This window comes from Spermophilus citellus, assembly GCF_964194105.1.
Source record: "Spermophilus citellus genome assembly, chromosome: 17".
NCBI classification, from domain to species: Eukaryota; Metazoa; Chordata; class Mammalia; order Rodentia; family Sciuridae; genus Spermophilus; species Spermophilus citellus.
Window position 1 is genome coordinate 73690839 of NC_138199.1, and position 14089 is coordinate 73704927.

General features: G+C 50.7%; 1 protein-coding gene across 1 annotated transcript; it reads left to right on the top strand.

Annotated features, from left to right (window-relative positions):
- The first annotated feature begins 8722 nt into the window (after positions 1–8722).
- UBALD2 (UBA like domain containing 2) lies at positions 8723–13251 on the top strand. The gene is made up of 3 exons (XM_081271717.1): positions 8723–9065; positions 9420–9482; positions 12675–13251. Exons 1-3 carry the CDS (start codon positions 8946–8948, stop codon positions 12984–12986), a joined length of 495 nt encoding a protein of 164 aa, XP_081127843.1. The 5' UTR covers positions 8723–8945; the 3' UTR covers positions 12987–13251.
- Positions 13252–14089: the final 838 nt, after the last annotated feature.

Consider the following 14089-nt stretch of genomic DNA (forward strand, 5'->3'; position numbering starts at 1 on the left):
GGCCTGTCAGGCAAGGGCTAGCATAGCATGGACATGGGAGATGACAAGGCACATTCTGGGGGTTTCCCAACTCTGTCGGGTACATCCAGTGCTCTCCCGCGCAGCAAACGCTTCCTTCCTCTTTATGCAGAACACTGGTCCTGTGTTTATTGACAGCCTCTTGTGCTGGGTCCAAAGGATGATGGAGAGTTTGGGCTCCTGGGGTCAGGAAATAGCCCTCTGTCATTTTCCCTGGAGGTGCTGCTCTGTTTCTGAAGGCAAAGGGGACCTTTCACCTCCAAACCAGCAAAAAGTCAGAGGCTTTATTTTAAACAAATCCTTCTTTTCCAGGACTCTCTCTCTCTCTTCATCCTGTGCTGGCTTCTTGTGTTCCTGAAATTTTCTGAAACCTCAAACATTATCTCATCAGCAACCTCATACCTCTTTTAACATTTCTGTGCTTTCTGCCAAATCCTAGTCAATTTGGGGGCATTTTTAAAAAATATTTATTTATTTATTTTTTGGCGGACACAACATCTTTGTTGGTATGTGGTGCTGAGGATCGAACCCGGGACGCATGCATGCCAGGCAAGCGCGCTACCGCTTGAGCCACATCCCCAGCCCTGGGGGCATTTTTTATGAGTGCATTATAGTCATGCACAATAAGTTCATTTTGATATATTCATAAATGCATATAACATAATTTACTCCATTTTAATCCCTAGTACTTCCCTTTGCTCTCCCTTCCTCCCTCCCCCTAGTCCCTTTCCTCTACTGGTCTTTCTTCTACTTATTTGTTGTACTTTTAATTAGTGCATTATAGTTACACATAAAAGTGGGATTCATTGTGATATAATCACACTTGTACCTAGCATAGTTTGGTCAGTTGGGTCCTAGTCAATTTAAATTCCCTCTGTAAAGCTGAGGATGTAGCTTAGTAGTGGAGTGTTTGCTTAGCATACAGCACCACAAAAAAAAAAATTAAATTAAATTAAAGAGCTGGCACAGTGGCACACACCAGTAATCCCAGTGACTGGGAAGGCTGAGGGAGGAGGATTGAAAGTTCGAGGCCAGCCTCAGCAATTTAGTGAGATTGCGTCTCAAAATAAAAAATAAAAAGGGCTGGGGATATAGCTCAGGGTAGAATGTCCCTGGGTTCAATCCCCAGTGCCACAAAATAAATAAAAATAACTAAAACAAAAAAATAATTCCCCATGTGACTCTGAAATGTGGAGATAATCAAGAGTGAACAGGGTGATCCTCACTGTCCCACAGGTTGGCTGCCTGAGGGAGAGCATGGTGACTCCACCAAGGTGCTCCCACACCCCATCACCTCTTGTGGGTACGTGGAGAACTGCTGTGCTGCCCCCTTGCAGTTCAGCGAAGGCACAGGACCCTTCAGGACAATTAAGTGTGCTCAGAGGCCATTAATCCCAGGCTACAGCATCTCACTGCTGACACTCCGCCATCCAGCCCTGACCATGACTGCTGGCCCGTTCCAAACGTCACAGGGGGCCAGATTGAAAATATTTCTGGCTTTGTGGTCTGTGGCACCCAGCCACTCAACTCTGCCCTGGCACAGAAGTGGTCTTAAGTAATATGTAAACAAATAGGCCCAGCTGCCCTCTAATAAAACTTTATTACAAAAAAGAAATGGACCTGAGGGCTAATGTTTGCTGACCTGGAGCCACAAGACAGCAAGACAATGGAAGATTCCAGGGTCTGGATCATGATGTCACTGCCTAGAGAGGAGTTTTTCTTGAGTCACCAAACTGCTGCAGACTTTGTATGGGTGAGAAGGGCTGTAGGGTTGCATTACCTCGGCTGGCATAGCCTAACCTGGTGAACCTGACGGGTCTCTGGGCCAACTGGACGTGTATGCCACTTTTTGGAGAAAAGAGATTAGACCACCCTTCTCCCCCACTGCAAGGAGCACATCCCTCGCAGCACCTGCCCATCAGGCTCAGTGCTGCCCAACCCTGGTCTTGTCCTGCAGGTGCACAAAACGGGCCTCAGTATGAACTTGCTTTGATCTGTATTGTTCTCTCTTCCAAGAGCTCCTCTCATCTTTTTTTCTATTTATCTCAATCCTCCCCAGTTTCAGTTTTCCGCGTGCTGAGGTGCTTTTCGGACTGTGTCCTTTAGGCCCATGATGGTCAGTTTGGATAAGATGGTCAGTATGGGGTCAGAGGACAGAAGAGAAGCCAGCTCTTGCAGTGAGGTATCCACATTGGTCTGGAGACACCCGAGAGCTCATCCACCAGGGTTAAATGGAGAGAGAGAGAGACAGAGTCACTTACACCACCCCCACAATGCATTGTTCCCGAAATGCTATGCATACAATTAAGTAGGAGAGAGCTCGGGATGATGGAGGCAGATTTGAGGAACAGAGTCTCTGGAGAAGAAAGGAAGGGGCGCATTTGAGAAGGGTCATTCAACTTCTTAAGTTCTGTGTTGGGGACCCCAGTGACTAGGATTTTAAAAACCACACAGGGGGAGGGAGGGTGAAGTGCTGGGGAGTGATATTGGCCAAATTATTTTGTTAAGTGTGTATTGTGTGCATATGTGAATATGTAACAACAAATCCCACCACTACATACAACTATAATGCAGCAATAAAAGTATGGGGAACATTATGTATGTAGGTTTTACACATGCTTTCAGTGTATGTTATATTTCTCCAGTTTAAAATAGGTAGGTCAGGTAGGGAGGCTGGCTCAAACCTGAAGTCAGCAGCTTCCACACTAACAGGCCTCCTGTGTTTTGGACACAAGGATGGAGCTAGGGTGGCCCAGCTCCAGGCCTATTGATTCCCATTCCCTCTAGAGAAGGTGGCCAGGAGTCCCTGAGAAGGAAGCATTTCCTCAGGAGACTGTCCATCGGCCCTCCCTTTGTTGCCCAGTCCTGTGTCTGGCCAAGTGTCCATTTGTAAGGATTGCCAGAACTCACCGACCACAAGACACACCTAAGGAGGAGGAGCCACCTAGCACTGGGCTGGCAGGTACAGGACAGAAAGTGCAGGCCAGAGTGCTGCTTCAGGTAAATGCCATTAAAAATACTGGGAGCGGTGTGGCCTTTGTCCCAGTGAGACAAGTGATATTTTGTGAAAAAAATATAATCTGGTATCAACCAGCATGAACAACTCATCACTGAGGGACCAGTTGTGACATTCCTGATGTCTCCATCAGGAGTTCAGGATCTTGTCAATACCATCCAGGGAAAGCTAAAGGACACTGTGGGAGGCAGGGCTTCCAAGAAGGGATTAGACACCTGGATTCAAATCTCAGCTCCACTGGGAGGGAGCCTAGAGGCCTTGAACAGAATCCCTTGGCCTGTCTGGCCTGTCTGACTTGCCTGCTCCTCTTGTCTACTAGCTGGGGCTCTGCAGGGTGGTCCCAGCACACTGGATCACTGTGTTTAATGAAGAAATCCCAGTAAAGCATTCAGACAGAGCTAGGTTCCCATCTGTCCTCAGTACACAGAGCTGTTCTCCCTGGAAGCACTGGGATTTGCTGGGGTAGAAGAGCAGTGCTCCTGCACTAAGCCTCCTTCCTCTCAGAGGCCAAAGACTAAGAGGGAAAAAACAATTTCAAAGTGGCAAAGTCTACTTAACCCCACCCCCACCCCGCCCCATGTTTATAAAGTGCATAAATTTGCAATGAAAAATAGCAGCAAAATATAGGTTACATTAAAGAAACAAAAGCTAGCAGTAGCATTTAGAAGTCCAGAAAAGCAAAAGGAGACCATTGAAATCCCAGCACCTCCCGGGTCTGAGCCTTCGAGGGTCCAGGGTCCAGCCTAACCCAGAGGCCCCAGGGCCCCAGGGGCCGTTCACTCCAGGTGTCTTTCTGTGCTTCCCTTCCCACTCTCCCTCCTTTCTGCTCCCCTGGACACTCTGTCCTTTTGTCCTGGATGGATCCCAGAGCCTCTGGCAGTCTAGGCAAGCCCTCTACTCCTGAGTCCTGTTCTGGCAGTTTGAAGTAACAGGAGGGAAACTAGAATTGAGAATTACAGGAAGGAAGGAAGAGAAGGAAGGGGAGAAGCAAGCGAGGGAAGGAGAGGAGGGAGGAAGGAAATGAGCTTTTTGATCTTCGAGCTCGGGTTTAGTCCCAGTGCTGCTGGAGTTTATTCCGCGCCCTCTGAGCCTCGCGCTTATTAGGAGTTCTGACCAACCATCCTCCTCACGCTCCCTGATCTGTGTTGGGCTTGTCTGAGTTTGGGGAGTAGGAAGTGGACAGGAGGAAAAAGGAACAGCACTGAAATGCACTTGGGAATGCCGGTGCTCCTCCACCACAGCCTGTGCCCTTTCCTCCCCCTCAAGCCTCCCAGGTGGAAATCTCAGAGCCCTTGGGAGCTCCTGTCTGGAAGGGACCCCCTCGTGAGCCCCTTCTGAGCAGATGACTGTGCCATGTGCAAAAGGGAGGTAGTACTGTGTGTAACCACCCCCTCACTCCACCAACTGGGTGACTTGGGGAAACCGAAACCGCTGCCTCACCTGCAAGATGGGATTCCTGGTGGTTGGGAGGATGGAAGCGAGTTAACAGACACATGCACGCTCCGAGAGGCCAGAGGGCCAGGCTTGCATGAAGTGTTTGGCAAATGGAGCCGTGTGCTGCGGTCCAGCGATTGTGTATCTGCCAGGAGTGACACGGTGACTTGCATCCAACAACACCCTGCTTAACCAGGCACCAGGAAATACTGGCTAAGATTGTTTCTTTTCCCTGTTGCTGCATCACTGCTGGTCCCAAGGCCCCAACTATTTGATGTCACCAAGAAGATTTTGTTCTTTCCAAGGCCACTGCCGTGTGTTTTATTTGTTATTAATGGGCATGTTTTTATTGCTCTGTTTTACCTGCCACACATTGTCCACTCAGATTAAAATAATAACACCTTCAGTTAATAATACCTTGCACTTGGGAAGTTGCTTTCATCCCAATAGCTCAAAGCCCTCTTGCAAACATGACCTCATTCATTCTCCGTGGCTCCCAGACGCTCATCTTCGACTAGATTCTCAGAAGACTGAGTATTGATAAAGTACTTCCACCTTGCAACACCACAGATCACAGGAGGAGCTCTCTAGCTCTCCCTCCCACTGCCTAGAGCGATCTTTTGCCTTCAGAAGATGAGCAGAACCCCAGTCCCTCTGACTTGGGACCCTTGGGACTCAGGTGTTCACAGCTATGGCCCAGGAATGGCAAACAATAGATAAACCTTTGTGCTGGGCACAGTGGTGCACACCTGTGCTTCCAGAGACTCAGGAGGCTGAGGAAGGAGGATCACAAGTCAGAGGCCAGCCTGGGCAATGTAGGAAGAACTTGTATCAAAGTAAAATAAAAAGGGCTTAGAGTGGAGCTCAGAGGTACAGCACCCCAGGATCAGACCCCAGTACTACCAAAATAAAAATAAAATAAAAAGGGCTAGGGATGTAGCTTAGTTGTAGAGTACTCAGGGCCTAGCATATGTAAGGCCCTGAATTCAATCCCCAGTACTGAAAAAAAAGCTTAAACTAAATTAATAATAAACCTTGGGGAACAACTGCCTTGGTGTCCGAGAAATAACAGGTTTGGCAATTTTGGACACTTGTCTTCCCTGAGAACTTTTTAATTAAGATCTGAGGCCATGGGGCACATTGTCCTGTGGCCAGACAAAACTCTACCCAGAGTAGACTCCACTATTCAAGGCATATGATACTTGCGTGTATTAATGAAAACCTGGAGCCCCACAATGACACTACTTCCTTGTCCTGGGGCTGCTTGTGGCCTGAGCTCCCTGGTAATGGAAGCTGCTGGCTGTTCACTTTTGTTTTCACCTTGCAATGACAGGAAGAGAAGGGTGGGAAGCTGCACAGTTGTCCCTCCTATCTGTAGGTTCCACATTGCTAGAATCAACCAACCTTGGATGAAAAATATTTGAGAAGGAAACTGTCTGTACTGAACACATACTGACACCCCACCCCCACTTGTCTTTACTGCCTGAACCAAACAGTACTCCTGTTTACATAGCATTTGCATTGCACTAGGCATTATAAGTAGTCCAGATGTGATTGAAACTATACAAGAGGATATATAAGGTCATGTACAACATTATACCATTTTATGTAAGGGATTTGAGCATCCACAGATTTTGCTATCTTTCAGGGGTCCTGGAACCAGTCCCCCAATGGACACTGAGGGACAACTACACTGGACTGACCCAACCACATTCAGGTCTCAGGCCCTGAGCACTTTGGAGTGTCCAAGGTCAATTACAGTACTCCCAGCCTTTGAAAACAAACAAACAAACAAACAAACAAAAAGACAAACTAAATGGGATAACTCATTAGAATGCCCAAGGCTGTGTTTCCTTGTCTTTTTGAGGTGCTAAGGTAGGAGGAAGCCCAGGGCCTCATACATGCTAAGCAAGTATCCTAAAATTCAGCTACATTCTCAGCTGTTTTTTCATCAGTATATAAACGTTGGTTGTAATTTTTTCTTCATTGATCTATGTCTTTTAAAATATGATTGAGTTTTCTTAGATGGGGAATTTAATCCATTTTAGGTAGAGTCAAAACCATGATTTGCTTTCTTTCTTTCTTTTTTTTTTTTTTTTAAGAGAGAGTGAGAGAGGAGAGAGAGAGAGAATTTTTAATATTTATTTTTTAGTTCTTGGCGGACACAACATGTTTGTTGGTATGTGGTGCTGAGGATCGAACCCGGGCCGCACGCATGCCAGGCGAGCGTGCTACCGCTTGAGCCACATCCCCAGCCCCGATGATTTGCTTTCTTCTTCCTAGCCTCTTGTTCTTCACACCTTAACTAGTTAGAATATACTCTGTAATTGGCAGTTCAGATTTTTTAAAAAATGTACTCTTTCTGAAACAGAAACCCTAATAGTAAATCCCTAACAACCCAGTTGTCCCTCAGTAGCCCCAGGGAATTGGTTCCAGACTCCCTCTCCCCATACCAAAATGCTCAAATTCTCAAGCCTTCTATATAAAATGGTGTCATATTTGCCTAAAACCTACCCTCATTCTCCCCTGCACTTTCAATCATCTCTAGATTACTTACAATACTTAATACAATCTAAATGCTACATAAATAGTAGTTTTACTGTTTTGTTCAGGGAATAATGATAAGAAAAAAAAAAAAGGTCTGTGCATGCTCAGAAGAGAGCCAATTCTGTGTGTGTGTGTGTGTGTGTGTGTGTGTGTGTGTGTTGGGGCTGAAACCCAGGACTAAGCATGCTCCACTGTCAAGCTACCCCTCAGTCCATTATTTACATATATGAACACACAGGTTTGGAGGGTGGGTGGATGTTTTTACCTTTCTAACTTCTCCTCCTACTTCAATCTGTTTAAATTCTTTGTCCTTTCTCCACCTCCACAATCCCCAAACAGCCCTGAAGGGCAAATCTTAATCCAGAAGGTGGAAACTCAGCACCATAAAAACAAATTGGGGTTTAAAAACACTAGAGTTGTGGGCTGCATTGGCATTCCTGTAGTCCCAGCTACTCTGGAGGCTGAGACATAAGGCTCCTTTTAGCCCAGGAGTTGGAGGCCAGCCTAGGCAACTAGTAGCTCTTCTCTAAAAATGAATAAAGGTTTAGAGTTGGAACTAGTACCTGTGTAGAAACACTCACTTAAAAAAAAAAAAAAAAGGGGGGCTGGGGATGTGGCTCAAGCGGTAGCATACGTGAGGCCGGGGTTCGACCCTCAGCACCACATACCAACAAAGATGTTGTGTCCGCCGAGAACTAAAAAATAAATATTAAAAATTCTCTCTCTCTCCCTCTCCCCTCTCTCACTCTCTCTTTAAAAAAAAGAAAGAAAGAAAGAAAGAAAGAAAGAAAGAAAAAGAAAAAGGTAAAAATTACAGCTTCAGTTAGGTCAACCAATTTAAAAGGAAAAAAAAAGTTCAACTTGGGAAAGTGACTTTTCCCTCTTGCAGTTATGTTCATTACTCATTAATATTGATTGACATCTCAGAGAGCAAGGTTTTTGGTTTCAAAACAGGAAGACTGCTCAATTTTTGGGGTGGGCAGTGATTAGAAGGGGGCAAGATCGGAGTTCTTGGATTGTTCTGTTAATTGATCCAGTGTTATTCCTTTTGTCTGTGACTTGTACCTGTGACATAGCTTTACTATATGTACATTATACACACCTTGCCCTTTTCTTTTTTTGGTGTTGGGGACTGAAACCTGGGCCTCACGCGGTACATTTCAAAGGATTTTTTTTTTTTTTTTTTGATTTGAATTGACTGCTTGGAAGTTACTTTAAACATTTAAGACTTTGAGACTTGAGCAGCTGCAAGGTTCCGTCTGTTTTCTATTTTGATCATCCTGTTTTTCGAGATGACCACATCTTTCAGAGGAAATGAGTCAAAGCCACTCTGTCTTGCTTTTCCAGCTGAGCATGTTCAGTTTCAATGAAGTAATGAATGAACTTGGCCGCACCACCCCCAAGCCTACAACAGCAAACAGAGGGGCCTCGGCCAATCAGCAGGCACTCGAGATTTTCAAGTTGAGTTCGAACAGGCTCACTGGAGGCCAATCAGTGCACACAGCCCCGCCCCCAATGCCCGGCCTCAGCCAACCAGCATCCCGGATAAGCCAAAACACAGCGGCCGGCCAATACCGGGGAGCCCCACGGCGCTGAGCTCCGCCAATGGGCGCGGCTGGGTGAAAAGAGAAACAGTGCAGCCCGGCCGGCCGCAGGATTCGAATCGAACGTCTGTCTGAGAGTCGGACGCCGGCGGAGCGGCACGCCGGCCAATCAGCGGCGGCGGCTCGAGGCCCCCGAACGTTGGGACACCCCGGCCCCGCCCCGCGCTGTTGTTTGTGGTGTCGGCCGGGCCGCCGGAGCCGAACCACAACATTCGCCGGGCGGCGGCGGTGGCGGCGGCGGCGGCGAGCGCGAGCCGAGCTGCGGCCCCCGCGGCCGCCGAGCCCCGGATCCGCGCGGCCGACGCTGCCGGGCCTCGGGTCGCACCATGTCGGTGAACATGGAAGAGCTGCGGCACCAGGTCATGATCAACCAGTTCGTGCTGGCCGCGGGCTGCGCGGCCGACCAGGCGAAGCAGCTGCTGCAGGCGGCCCACTGGCAGTTCGAGGTGCGCGCGGGCCTCTGGATGAGCGCGCCCTCTCGGCGGGGCCGGTCGGGGCTCTGGGGGCGGGGGATCCGCTCGTGACGGCCTTGGAATGGGTCTGGCCTGGGCCGGGCCCGGGGACGCGGAGGGCCTGCGCCCAGTCAGTCCCCCGGGTGCGGAAGGCCCTAGGCCCACTTCCCGGGCCGGGCGGGGGACGCGGAGGCTCTGCGCTTAGGCCCCGGGACTAGGGCGCCCCGCACAGGCCGGGTTGGGGGCAGGGGTCGGGCGCGGGCCGGGAGGCTGGGCGGAGGGCCGGCGGCGGCTCCTGCGCTGCGGCCGGGCCGTGCTTATGCCGCTCTGCCCCGTGTTTGTCTACAGACCGCCCTGAGCACGTTTTTCCAAGAAACCAACATTCCCAACAGCCACCATCACCCCCAGATGGTAAGTGTCGCGGCGCGGACGCGGCCCGGTGGGGCCGGGCGGCGCGCTCGGCAGGACGGCGGGAGGCTGGCCCGGCGGGCGCTGTCAGCCCGGGTGACAGCCATGTTGCCGGGGAGCGCCGCGCCGCGAATGTAAACAAAGAGCCAAAATGTCTTCCTCGAAGGAGCGCTCGGGGCCGGCGCGGCCTCGCCGGACCTCGGGATCCGCCTCCTGGCCGCGGGACCCGGGCCTGAGGCCTGGTGCGGGGCGCTGCGCCCTGAGGGGAAGGGGCGGGTGGCGGCCCCAGGACGAGCGGGGGCTCCGGAGCCGGCGGGCAGGGGCGGGGAGGGGGCTGGAGGGACACCAGGCGGCCGGAGCGCCCGGGAAGGCCCGGGAGGGCGCCGGGAGTTGGGGTATTCGTGTGCTAATGAGGAGCCCGGAGCTTTGGAGCGCAGCCCCCTCCCCCTCCACACACACCCAGCGCTACAGGAAACGGGGAGGGGATAAATCCACCCACTCAGGAAGCCGGCTAGCCCTCCTAAAGCCCAAGGTATGCTGACCCCCCTAAAGCCCAAGGCGAGATACCCAGTGTGAGGAGGACAACAGATTTTGACCCAAGATAAGCCCAAGAATTTGCATTTAATATCAGTACGTTCAGAGACTTGCAGTCCAGGAAACAGAAGTGGTTCTGGGCCGGATTTGTTTTCTTTCCAACTTGGCCCCAGGAGGAAGCCTTTGCCCTCCTGGCCAGGGGGTACCTTGCTTTGTGAAGTCCCAGAATATCCGCTCTTCACCCCCACCCCTGGTTACCTATTAGCCCATTGGGTGGGAGGGATTGAGCTCAGTGATGGAGACTATAAAACATTATTCCTCAACGCTGCTGTGGCTTCAGGGTGCATTTTTGGCATTTTTTTTACACATGGGTGTCCTTGCCCATGGCTCTCTCCAGGGCATAGGCTGCTCCTAACTACTGCTGTGTCTTGTCCTTTACTGTTTTCATCTAGTCACAGAGGACAAACGGGTCTGCCTTGACTTTTTAAACTAGCTTTTCTCTTAGAGTGGCTCATGCAGAGGATAAATCACAGAAGAAAGGCATTGGAAGTACAATGGAAGACGGGTACTGGCTGCAAGGCTGTGGCAGTCCCTCTCCCCACCATAGTAAGCCTAGGAGGGGTTCATCTCCAGGAAACATACTCCTCTGCATCCAGCTGTGGAAGTCTCTGGGAGCTCCCTGCCTTTATCAGGTTCTCAAAAGAGCCTTGAGATTTGTTCCTTCCCACTTGTAGTCACTCTGAAATGCCCTGGGCCTTCAACATTGCCATTCTGAAGGGCCAGGACCTGGGATACTTGCAGGAAAGGGCCAAGACTGGTGTTCTGTTTGGTTTTTCCTTCCCCTTTGTCTGCAAATCCCAGGGGGATTGTAATGGCTTTTGGAAGCTTCCCTCAGGGGAGGCAGCAGGTTTTGTAATAGACATCATAATCAGTGTATCCATCAGTGACAAGTACTGGGCGCTTCATCAGGACGATCAGTCCTTGCCCTCAGAATTGGCAGTTCTTTTAGACAATAAATCAAAGGAAAAAGCGAAATAAAAACACCAGAGACTGTTCACAGAATTGCAATACCAGAAGTTACCAAGACATGAGTAATCTATAAATGATTGCCCTATAGATTCCTTATAGGATTGTTTTATAGATTCCCACAGTTGGAGGAAGATCCCCGGATAATAATGAAGGAGGTCAGTGAGACTGGAAGCAGGACGACTTTGACCTAAGGGGGAGGAGGAGGGGTGACGGGACACAGGGTTCACTGGAGAGCCTGGGGAGGGGGCTTTAGTACTCTGGTCCAAGCCCCTGGTTTTACTAAAGCAGAGAGAAGCTTCAAAGAGGTGCGGAAACTTGCCCAAGCTCACCTAGGCAGGCAGGCAGGCAGGCACAGGCCCTGTTAGCCATGGGGCTGTTCTCTGGAGCAGGGTGGCTGCTAGAGGAGATAGGCCCCACTGACTTGGTGAACTGGGGAAGTGGGTCACGATGCTGTGATGCAATTTGCCTCCACCCCCACCCCCCATTCATTGTTTCCTGCTATGGAGAATTCAGCCCTGATGGGGGGCAGGGAATCCCGAGAGGGAGGAGGGAAATGTCTGGGTGGGGCCTGGCTTCTGGCTGAGTTCTTTGGCCTCCCCTGAGGGCCCCTGGGAAGACAATGGTCAGAGTTCCCCTAGGAGCTGATGTGGTACCAGCCTCTGACCAGGGTGGGGTGGGGTCCCCCTCTCAGTTTCTGCCTTAGGTTTAACTGCAGAGCTGCAAGCCTTCTTCCTTCATGGTGAAGTCCTAGAGTCTTGCCCCCACCTCAGCCCTGTGCCTGGGGGTGGGGCCAGTGTTACTAAAATTAGGAGAAATTCAAAGAAGGACTCCCATGGCTTCCTGGGAAAGGGAGAAACGACTTTGAGGTCAGCCCAGTTTGTGTAGGTTTTGTTCTTTAGGCTGCCTGTTCCCTACCCCAAGGGCAGTGGCAGAAGACTACTCTTGTTGGACTGTTTGGAATTACCCCCATAAGAGTACTGGGAGGGGCTGTTTAGACTGAGCTGCCAAGCCTCTGGGCAAGGACAGGCAGGCAATGAGGCTGGAGACTCCAGACTTAGGGAGTCCAAATCTGGATGCTGCACTGGGAAGCTCTGGCCCAGCAGAGTGTGGCCTTCCCACAGTTAAGACCTTGAGCCAGCAGACCTGGGAGCCTGGAACGGGCCTTCTCCACTGCACCCTGCTTTTGAGTGCATTTTCTGTCATGACTTGACCTTTGAGCCTGTTTACTTGTTTACAATATGGAAAGAGTTCAGCCAACCAGGCCTCCTTGTGAGAAGTAAGATCTTGGAGGTGAGCGCTCCAGGGTTTTTTGACTGAGAATGTGGAATAAACTCAACACGAGAGTAGCTTTTCTGTAGCTGGCTGTTCTTTCTTACCCAGCACCCTGGGAACATCTTGAGGATGGGTGATGGAGGGAGCCGGCTGATTTTTCTGATACCCTTGGTGTCGTTTCCAAGGATGAACCTTTGGCTTTGGCGAGATTTATGTGTTTGCCCTGGTTTTTTGTTTTTATTGACTCTGGAGGAGAGAGAGGGTGCTTCAATCCTGTTGAAGCTGTGGGCTGAGCGATGGGAGTAAAGGGCTCTGGGTCCCTGCAGGCAGCCCTCCCCACACCTTCTTCTCTCCCTGCAGATGTGTACTCCCAGCAACACACCTGCCACACCGCCCAACTTCCCCGATGCGCTGGCCATGTTCTCCAAGCTCCGCGCCTCCGAGGGCCTGCAGAGCAGCAACAGCCCCATGACTGCGGTGGCCTGCTCACCCCCTGCAAACTTCAGTCCTTTCTGGGCCTCCTCCCCTCCCAGCCACCAGGCTCACTGGATCCCACCCTCCTCCCCAACCTCTTTCCACCACCTCCACTGCCCACAGCCCACGTGGCCCCCTGGAGCACAGCAGGGGGGCGCCCAGCAGAAAGCCATGGCAGCGATGGATGGCCAGAGATGAGACTGGATGCCTCCAAGTGCTGGGCTGGAGTGGGGGGCAGTCTGGGGTTGTGGGGACACAAGAGGGTCAGGGAGGGGGGAGCTGGGGAGGTTTGGGGTTTCCTGAAGATCGCACTGGAAGATTTTATAAAAGAATTTTTGTGGGTGGGGGGACAGTAAACTTCCTGGGCCACTTGGGTCCCTAAGGAGTTTCTCTTTGGGCAAGTTTTTTTCTCTTTTTAATATATAACTATAATATATATGAATATATAAATATAACTAATGTATGTGAGCATGAGGCGGATACACCTGAGGTGCGGGGGTCAGAGGGGAAGAGCCACGAGCCTCCTTCCCTGGCCAGCAGCTCTTCCCCCAGTCTAGTCTCTGGGCAAAGGGGTCTTTCAAAGTCAGAATTCATACCTGCCATCAGGAAGAAGATCCCAACTCTTCCCATCCTGGGGACAGCTACCTAGCAGCTGCAGGAGAGGTCCCAGAAGGGCCTTCTTGGCATCACGGGGCTCTCCCTGCCCCCTAGCCCCAACACTGCCATGCTCTTGATTCTTCCTCATCTCCTCTGCCACCCTTGTTTTGTGGCCCCTCTGGTGACTTTTAGCTGTTGTCACTATCTCCAGCTGGGTATGAAAGGCTTGTAGGACTAAAGAGCTGGCTTGGAAGGACAGGCTCTGCCCAGTGGGGGACCTGACTGTCCTCTGGTCACCTAAGCTTTCCCCATGTGTGTCCAGGGTTGGAGGAGCTCACCTTTGGGTGGAGTTCCTAAGTCAAAAATCTCATCTCACCAGAGTGAATTTTAATTTAAAAACGTAAAAAGACTTAAACTTCCCTGCTTTGCAGTGCCTTTATTTTCCTGGGTAGAAGCTATGCCTTTGGGGAGAGAATTGTGGGGACTCTGGTTGTGCTGTGGTCAGGGGAGGGGCCCCATTGAATTTGGCTGTTCTTTCTGGATGGCATCTGCATGGGGGAATTGATAGTACAAGCAAGAGTAGGGACAAGTCTGACTTGGATGTTGCAAGACTTGGTCCTTGTCTGTAGCTGGGAACAGCAGAACCTTTGGGCCTGGAGGGAAGCCATCCACCCCCAACCCCACTGGGGATTGAGCACAGCTTT